Here is a 9,097-nt window from a genome sequence, read left to right as displayed (position 1 = left end):
CGGAGAGTGAAGCTGGAGCCAGTCAGGCCTTGGAGGACCTTTTAAGGACTTTGGGGTTTATCCCAAGAGATTTTAAAAACAATGGCATACTATGCGTATCCAAACAATGGTAAAGTCTAGGGAACTTTCCGCTTACAAAGTTTTCCCCCTTTTGGCAGAGCCTGGAGGTCTACAGTTACAGGCGGCTAGTCTGTGGCTGTGTCAGAATTGGAATCCACGTCCTTGCAAAGAGCTTCCACCACCCAGGACTCGGCTGGGAGGGTGGCAAGGGTGAAGCAGGCAGTGGGCCAGGGACCCTTCTAGGAAGAAGCCAAGGAGGCCGAGTGCGCCCCAGGTGCCCCCACCCCCAGACGGCAGCTCAGCGCCCAGCAGTCCCGGCGGAAGCGGCGCACCGAGAAGCAGTAGATGAGAGGGTCCAGGCAGCTGTTGAGACTCAGCAACGCCAGGCTGAGGGTGTGCAGGACGTCGAGCGTGGAGGTGGCCCGGCATCCGCCGCCTTCGCGGCTCGCGGCGACCTCCTGCCCCGTTACCCAGGGCGCCAGCAGCAGGTGGTAGGGCGCCAGGCAGAGGGCGAAGACCAGCAGGAGCCCCAACACCATCGTCCTGGCCGCGCGCCGGTGCGCACCAGCGCGGGCTGGGCCCGGGCCCGAGGGCGCAGCGAGCGCCCGCGCCAGGCTCACGTAGGCCGCGAGCACCAGCAGGAAGGCGGCGGTGAAGAAGGCCACGGTGGTGTAGGCCAGGCCGGCGCGCGCCCAGCCGCGCTCCAGGCAGCGAGAGGCGCTGCCCGGCCCGGGGCTCAGCGCGTGCGGGGCGGCCAGCGAGGGTGCGGCGCAGGCCAGGCCTGCCAGCCAGGCGGCGGCGCACGCGGCGCGGGCCGGGCCACGGCGGCGCAGGGCCGGGCGGGCGGCCGCCTTGGGCCCGGGCCGGTGCACGGAGCTGCAGCGGCACACGCTGATGAGCGCCGCGAAGGCCACGGCCGCGTAGGTGGACACATAGTAGGCGGCCCCGGCTGCGCGGCAGGCGGCCTCCGGGAAGGGCCAGTGGGCCGGGCCCAGGTAGTAGGTGAGCCACAGCGGCAGCGTGAGCGTGAAGAGCACGTCGGCCAGGGCCAGGTTGAGCAGGTAGAGACGAAGGGCCTGGCCCAGGCGCCTGCCGCTGCGGACGAACACCGCCAGGGCCGCCACATTGGCTGGCAGCCCCAGGCCCAGCGCCAAGGCATAGGCCGCAGGCACCACAATGAAGCGAGCAGGGTCGTCCCAGGGTCTGCAGCCGCCAACACCCAGGTCCCCCACGCTCCTGTTCATCTCGGACCTTGTACTAGCAAGAGGAAGAGAGGTCATTGTGGAGGCCAGCCGCACAAGAAGCCCTCCACCCCGCCTTTCCTCGCCAGACCCCAGTCCTCTCTTCCAAAATCCGTGGTGGGAGGAGACTAGAAGCCGGGAAGCCCCTGTGAGGGGCTGAGGAATTAGTTCCGCCGGTGCCCGCTGGAGGTGGAGCAGAGGGGACTACAGAGTTAGTAGAATGAGCTTGGTGAAAGATGTGGGAAATGAGGGCGGGTCAGGAATCCCAGACAGCTTGGAAATTTTTCACCTTGGCGACTGGGAAGGTGGAAGTGCCCCCTTATAGGTGGAGTAGGGCTCCACTTCGTGGGGCAGGGGCATGTGCATCAAGCCCCAGCAAGGCTGAGCCAACAGGAAGTCAGAGAAACCAGGGTGGAATACAGACTCCTTCCCCGAAAAAGCCCAAGCCTCCAGCTCCAGTGCCATCCAGGTCAGTAGGGGAGAGGCATGGATGGAGTTACGGCCGTAGGATGCAGTGACCCAGGAGACAGGCCCCTGCACAGTGACCTTGGACTTACCTTGGTGAATGTCCTCTCTGGGGCTTGCCTGGAGCACCTTGGGCAGGGCTGAAAAGCTTTCACATCTCAGGCTTTCCAGCCTGTTTCCTTCCCCCTCGTCTTTTGACCACAAAGAAGTCCAGGGTCTGATTTGGAACTTTGGACAGCAAAGCAAAAGAGCACAGGCCCAGAAATCAGGCAGATTCTAGATACACATATTTATCTGCCATGTGACCTTGGGCAAATTACTCAGCTTCACGGAGCCTGTCTTCTCTGCTGTAAAATGGAGATTAAAATACCTACCTCACAGGGTTGTTCGGAGGATTATGAGAAAACATAAGTAAAACTCTGAGCACTGGCTGACACTGGGGAGATACTTCATAACCATTAGCTCCCTTCCCCTCTAGGCAGCACACAGATAAATGTGTGCACTCACACAGGCACACACACAGTGTTAGAGACAGACACCTCAGTCAAACAGCACAAAGACATCTGGGCGTACTGCCCCTCTCTCCAAGGGGGGATACGGGCACAAGCCCATGTCCTGTTCCTATTTTTGGCACACAGTCACACTCCTAGGATATCCCAAAACTTGGTTCCTCCAATACCAAAATTTGTACTTCTGCCTTTGAGCTTCGCAGGCTCATCCTTTCTGGGATCCTGAATGAGTCTATTCCTTTCTCCCCCTCTCTCTAGGCTCTGTCCACCAAGTCTCTGTCCCTCCATTTCCCCACTCTGAACGTCTCCCTGCCATCCCACCAGATCACTCCTACCTCTTGCTGCTCTGGCTGCTACAGCTCTCTCTGGGGCCCGGGGTCTAAGGAGCTGAGACAGAGCAGAATCCACTCCCACCCACACATCCTAGACCCTCCCATCAACCAACTAATCCTGGACAGGACATGAAGAATGGGAGCAACAGCTGGAGGGGCGGGGTCCACCTGTGGCAGCTATGAGTGGGGTGTGTGGGATGCGGCCAGAGCCCCAAAGGAAAGGAGTATGCAAGGCCTGGGGGCACAGGGAGGGAGATAAAACCGTATAAGGAAGGCCTTGCTGCTGAATGTCATTCTGCTGACCTAACCAATGCTTAGGCTGTGGTTTGGGGAGGAGGGTGCCATTTCCTAAGGCCTGGCTTCTCCTGCAACTGAGGCAGCATTGCTAAAGCTGAAGATACTCCTGCTGCTGTCAATCCCAACTACTCCTCCATACCAGCTGGCCAGCCTACTTCTCCAGCACCCAGCCTTTCCTGCAGCTGCTGGTTGGGCCCTAGAGTCAAGCTTGCAGGGCCTTGTTGCTTCTAATCTGCTTACAGGCCAGGCCTTGGTAAACAGGAGCCTTCAATCTAATGCCAGCTGTGAGAGATTTTACTCAAAGTCCCGGCTGGAGACAGGCTGGCTGTGGAATCCTGGAAGGGGTGGAGATGGGAAGAGGCCGGGCTCCTAGGGTGTCCAGGCTCTACTTTCAAGAGCTTCAAAATATCCATGCAGAGGGGCAATTCTGGGAAGCAATGCAGATTTAATTACGTTGGACTGATCATCCCATTTACCTTAAAGTTGAAGAGCAGGGGTACCACGCTTGCCCACTTCTGACTTTGGCAGCTGGTGCGGTGGGAAGTGTTGGGTTCTGGAGTCAATCAAGCCTTAATTCTAGTCTCAGCACTGACACGTGGGCACTTAAGCTTTCTGAATCCACTTTCCCATCTGTAGAACTGCTATTTAATAACAGCATTTACTGAGCACTTATTATGTGCAGGCACTATTGTAAGCACTTTAACTCACTAAGTCTTCACAGCAACTCTATAAAAATCTTTGCCATTATTATCCATATTAAGTGGTAAGAGGCACTACCTACTCTCTCCCTTCTCTTGCTGACCACTTGACCAGTGTGGGTAAATCTTAACTAGTCTAAGTCCATCATGGGAATTCCATTCCCCATGCCAGTGATTGGTTTAAGAATGGAAATATGACATAATTCTGCAGAGTGGGATATGAGGGAAACCTAGGGGTCTTCTAAAAGAGCTTTCCTCTCTCTTTTCATCATGGTATATTATATGCAAATGTGTTGTCTGGAGCTGCTGCAGCTATTTTATAACCCTGATGTCAGTAGTCAATAAATTGAAAGAAGCAGAGGACAAAGTTGAAAGAATATCAGTCTGGTGTCATCGTAAAGCAGCCAAAATATGCAACATTGAAACTGAAGCTATGTTATCTCTGGACCTCCCATAACAGAAAAAGGTTCCTTATTGTTTTGACACTCTGTATATGTAGAGGGTTTCCCAGATGGCTCAGCAGGTGAAGAAACTGCCTGCAATGTAGGAGACACAAGTTTGATCCCCAAGTTGGGAAGATCCGCCAGAGAAGGAAATGGCAACCCACTCCAGTATTCTTGCCTGGAGAATTCCATGGACAGAGGAGCCTTGCAGGCTACAGTCCTTGGGGTCACAAAGAGTCAAACAGGACTGAGCAGCACCAGCATACGTAGTATGCATATATATACACATACACACACACCTACTATAGATAGATTGCATCACTGTGTTTTCAGACACCAGACCTAAGAGTGCCAGTTTGCCTGAGGTTCCCAGCTTGTCAGTGTCAGAGCAGAAATTACCGTTCTATAGTGAAGATGAAATGGAGTAATATACACTTCTTTTCTTTTACTTTTACTTCTTTTACTTCTGTGGGCTAGCAAAAGCCACTGTCCCTACCCCCAAAAGCAAGCTGTAGGCTGTGGCTAGAGTATTTGTATAAATAAATGAACTTTTTTCTTCATTATTTTCCTTGATAGGAAGCACATCATTTCCCTACCTAGGTGAAGGCGGTTGGGGATATGACAGTAGGCACCTTAACATGGTCACTGGCCCTTGAGAACTGTCTTACACGCCCGCTTCTGACTCCCTAGGGCTTCTGCGATTCATCCCCGGTTTCCGGCACTGCTTTAACACACTGCTTTAACAACACCTTTTGGAGTTGGCTGTCCCCTGCCTCTACATAGATGTCCAAGGAGCACTGCACTGAGTGCCCTGGCGGTTTCAGATCCTGTAAAATGATGACTCAATGCCCATTTTTGTTAGCTTTGTGACTCTAAAGTGCATGAGATAAAAAGGAATGGGAGGGATTATCTCATGTGGCTCAGCAGGCAAAAGCAGGTATTCTTAATATTCTGCCATACTCAGTGTGTAAATTCTAAGCTTATAATAAAATCTTAAAAACATGCATGCCTTTTGAATCAGCACTCTCGCTTCAAAGGAAAGAAAATAAGTATGTAGAGGTGATTCACTGTGAGGTTTACAATAGCTAAAAAAATCGGGAACAATCCAAATGTTCCTAGTGGGGGCCTTTATAAATACATCACACTGCAGCCTTACAATGGAATACTACACAGCCATTAACGTCAATGAGATAAAACAGACGTGGAATGGTGATCACACTGCACCCTTACAATGGAATACTACGCAACCATTAACATCAATGAGATAAAATAGACGTGGAATGGTGTTAGTTAGTGTGTTAGGTTTAGAAAGCAAGGAAAATAAAGTAGTACATATAGTCTCATTTTCATTAAAAATATATCCGAATAAAGACACATGAAAAAGTTGGGAGGTACAGTTATACAAAGGAATTGAAAGTATCAATAGTTATTTGGGGGCATTAAAAGTTTGGGTCATTTAAATTTACTTTCACATGACATGAGGAACGCTAAGAGTATGTAACATGGACTCTTCAAAAAAAAGAGCAGTAAAGTGTCCAAGAGAAAGCAGGGCCAGGTAGACCACATGTCTACTTGAGAAAGCAGAGCCAGGTAGACCAGATGTCTACTTCAACACTGGCCACCCTTGACTGTATGGGTAACAAGGTGACATTCTGTGTTCCACCATGTTTCTGCTTTGACAGTGATATGGCCTGAAGGGACAAGAGATACTCTACTCCCAGGATTCCTTGAATGGACTTGGAGACTTCTTCCTAGTGGGTCTGGACATCTTTTCTGGTTTGGACTTAGAGCTAGCAGATATCCAGCAGCAGCAGGAGCCCCAGGCAGACGATGGCTGGGACGCAGGTGTTCAGTGACTCTTTCAGAGACACCAAAGTGAAGATAGCCCCTAGAATGGAAAATGAGGTTCCTGAGGCTCCCAGGGAATGCCTGGGAGATCCAGGAGATCAGAGCCCTCCAGCCAAGGTTGACTCATTCGAGCTTAAGCCCTCTCTTGAACACCGTCCCCCTCCCCACATACACACACCCTAAACTAGCTGCTCTCAACCCTCTGATCCCCCAGAAAAAGCAGAACCAGAAATCAGAAGTTTCTTAAACTAACACAGCCCCTCTCAGGTGGCAAAAAAGAAAACAGGAACAATCCAACCAAACAGGGCATGGAGTGAGTAGGTGGGCATTTTCTGAAGGATCAGATTGCCCCTGATCCTTCTCCTTTCTCAACCCCAGTGAAGGGAAGGGAAGGCCCAGGGACTGGTGGTGGATATGGTGGGGAAGAGCTGAAAATGGGGCAAGCTGCGGAGATGGAAAGAAAGCCTAGAAGAAGGGCAGGAGCGCCAGCAGCAAGGGTGACACAAAGCCAGGGGATACAGAAGAGCCTGAAGATGTCTGGCCTTTGAAGCAGCAGCTGTCTTTGTACACTGGCAGTTCCTGTGGGGAGAGCTACTGAAAGGGGGCCCTCCAGGAATCATCCGCCTTTCTGTTCAGGGGGCCCGGCTTTCTTGCCGTTCCACCTGCCAGACACATGAGTCTGGTGGCAGCTGCTACTTCCTTCCCTCATCTCAGGGTAGGGGTGAAGAGAAAGGGGTAGGGGCTTTTAGGTTCCAATATATCCTTATGACAGAAATATCATGCAGCCAATAAAACTGCTGACAATTGTTATAGTGTAAGTTTTAAAAGCACCTATCCTAGTCTGAAGACCATGGAAACTGCAAGTGAGCAGAAAGTGCTTCTGGTTCCAGAGAAAAAAGCGTGGCAACAGTAAAGTGAGCAGTCAGATTTTTTCCTCCCGCAGAAGTCCCCATTTCACCAGCCCGGTTGCACACCCCTCCCCCACCCCCTTACCCATCATGAGCAGCGTCAAAATCAAGTTACTCATCTCTTGCAGCATCGGTGGGCCCAGGACCAGCAACAGCCCAGCCAGCAGTTCCAGCCAGCCCACAGCCACTTGGTAGCTCATGGGATCTGGCTGGTAGCCGAACACCTTCAGCGGAAACACCTCAGCGAACTGCACGAACAGGGCTTTCTAGAGGTGGCAGGGAATGCCTGTCAGCCACAGTCACCAAGGATCCATCTCCCAGATGCTCCGCAGGGGCATTCTGTGCCAGCACCCTTAACTCCCCCAGCAAAGGAGCTACTATTCTAGGCCAGGGCCAGGGCTGACCTCAGCCAGCCTGGAAAGGAGAGGGCCTCCCTGAGGGGCCGAGCTTTGGCATCAGAAAACACTTTATGCTCCAAAAAGGGCTGGATGGTGGTACACAGATGGACGAACTTTCTCACCAGATTACAACCCAGCCCCAGATTCCAGGAAGAGGAAGCTAGGCTTGGCCCCTCTCATCTAGTGCCAAGGCTTGGGAACTTCATGACTTCTCTTTCCTTCTGCATGGCCTGGTTTCTCTTCAGGCTACTACGCAAGGGAGTATTTGGAGATGAGGAAGGGGATGGAAAGAGAGATTGTATTGTTCATTAAACAGGTTCTACTGAATATCATATGCTGGGACCTGGATCTCACTGCAGCAGACAGGAGGTTGAGGGGTTCAGAGTGACTCAACTCTCTGACTCAAACTCTGTCCTGAGCGACATGACTTCACCTGGACCCTTAGGGTGGCTTTTTCCTGCTCCCCAACCTCAGTTCTACCTTCCCTACTCGGGGCTCTAAGGAAGAAACTCTAAGCCGTCAGGCTCTGAGGATGTTTCCCCAAACAACCCACCCTAAGCCAGGCCAAACGGGGGCAGGGGCGGGGAGGTGGGAAGTACTTTGTCTAGAAAATCTGGCTGGTTTAAGGGGATGGGTGGATTGGTGGGCAGAAAGACATGTCAGCATTCCCGAGAGTGGAACTAGACAGGAAGCCGAAGGGCGACTTCTAGGCCTCCCTCCCGGCCCCAGGAAGGATTCCGGATTCTAAGTTCAGTTCAGTTCAGCTGCTCAGTCGCCTCCGACCCTCTGCGACCCCACGGACGGCAGCACGCCAGGCTTCCCTAAGGTAGTTGAAGGTCTAAAGTTTGGGTCCTGCTTCCTGACTAGCTGTGTAACCTTTAGCAGAAACACTCCACCTTCAGGGCAAGTTTCCTATTTTGTCAAGGAGGGATTAGTTAAACCTCTGCCTCGAGAACTTTCCGAGAACTCAAGCAAACGAAGGAGGGCAGCAAGGGAGCTCGGTCCTACTCCCTCCCGCAAAGGGTCCCCGAGCATTCCTCTTCCGGCTCTAGATTTGCCTGGAAGGGGATACCCGATGGGAAGGGGATGGCAGAGAACTCGCAGGAACTCCCCAGGCCAGTGCCCACGTGTACCGGAGAGCTGGCCGCTCTCCCCCAGCGCTAGCGCCGTCTAGCCCGAAGGCAGGCGGGTCCGCGGGGCGCGGGTAGGCGGGGCGGGGGCCGGCCGGGCACCTGGGTAACGGCCGGGGTTGCAGCCCCCGCTGCCGCGCGGTCGATCCCCCCGCCCGAACGCCCTCCGCCCACGCCGCGCCGCTCACCATCTGCTCCGACACCGGAGCCGAGATCTGCTCCGAAAGCTTGGCCGCCCCCGTGAGCGCGAAGAAGCTGCCCAGCAGCACGCGCAGAGCGGTGAGCGGCAGCGCCATGGCCGCGCAGGCATGCGGGCCGCGCCCGCCCCGGGGTGGGCGCCGCCGAAAACCCGCCCCCTGCCGCCCGGGCGTTGCCTCTCTCCCCGGGCGGCCGGAAGACCTCGCCTCCCAGCGGGGCTGCCTCCCTCCCTCGGCCCGGCACCGGCTGCCTGAAGAGGCACCGCAGGGGCAGGGCATCCCCATCTCACAGCTGGGGACACTGACGCCCGCTTGCTCTTAACTGACACTAAACAGTCCCTTCTGAATTCAGGGAAAGTTTCCCAGCCAATATGGACAGAGCAGAAGAATCAAACACGGGTATCTGGACGTGGCTTGCAAAAAAGCTCCATTTGGGTCAAAAGACGGTGGGGCAGGGGGTCGCTCCTGCCCCTGCCACGCTAGCTTGGCGATCGGAGCTGTCACCTAACCTCAGCGGGCCCCAGTGGTGTCCTCATCTGAAATGCGGATAGCGCAGTATCAGTCCTGAGAT

The 9,097-nt window shown here is 54.0% G+C and overlaps 2 protein-coding genes across 2 annotated transcripts; both read right to left on the bottom strand.

Annotated features, from left to right (window-relative positions):
• Positions 1-299: 299 nt before the first annotated feature.
• Positions 300-4,176, bottom strand: LOC113890365 (platelet-activating factor receptor-like). The gene is made up of 2 exons (XM_027538261.1): positions 1,859-4,176; positions 300-1,317 (listed from the first exon to the last, which is right to left on the bottom strand). Exon 2 carries the CDS (start codon positions 1,302-1,304, stop codon positions 300-302), a length of 1,005 nt encoding a protein of 334 aa, XP_027394062.1. The 5' UTR covers positions 1,305-1,317; positions 1,859-4,176.
• Positions 4,177-5,157: 981 nt separating this feature from the next.
• Positions 5,158-8,673, bottom strand: TMEM35B (transmembrane protein 35B). Its single transcript, XM_027537904.1, has 3 exons — positions 8,518-8,673; positions 6,887-7,067; positions 5,158-5,933 (listed from the first exon to the last, which is right to left on the bottom strand). The coding sequence occupies exons 1-3, from the start codon at positions 8,623-8,625 to the stop codon at positions 5,836-5,838; spliced, it is 387 nt and encodes a 128-aa protein (XP_027393705.1). The 5' UTR covers positions 8,626-8,673; the 3' UTR covers positions 5,158-5,835.
• Positions 8,674-9,097: the final 424 nt, after the last annotated feature.

Source organism: Bos indicus x Bos taurus, chromosome 3 (genome assembly GCF_003369695.1).
Source record: "Bos indicus x Bos taurus breed Angus x Brahman F1 hybrid chromosome 3, Bos_hybrid_MaternalHap_v2.0, whole genome shotgun sequence".
NCBI lineage: Eukaryota > Metazoa > Chordata > Mammalia > Artiodactyla > Bovidae > Bos > Bos indicus x Bos taurus.
Note: the sequence above shows the minus strand (reverse complement) of the source record. Positions and strands in the feature narration are given on the sequence as shown.

Bases quoted from the DNA above. Each gene is read 5' to 3' on its own strand.
- LOC113890365 (XM_027538261.1), bottom strand. From the start codon at position 1,304: ATGAACAGGAGCGTGGGGGACCTGGGTGTTGGCGGCTGCAGACCCTGG.
- TMEM35B (XM_027537904.1), bottom strand. From the start codon at position 8,625: ATGGCGCTGCCGCTCACCGCTCTGCGCGTGCTGCTGGGCAGCTTCTTC. The intron at 7,068-8,517 runs GTGAGCGGCGCG...TGCCACCTCTAG, and splicing joins CTCCGGTGTCGGAGCAGATG to AAAGCCCTGTTCGTGCAGTT. The intron at 5,934-6,886 runs GTAAGGGGGTGG...TTTCCATTCTAG, and splicing joins TTTGACGCTGCTCATGATGG to GGGCTATCTTCACTTTGGTG.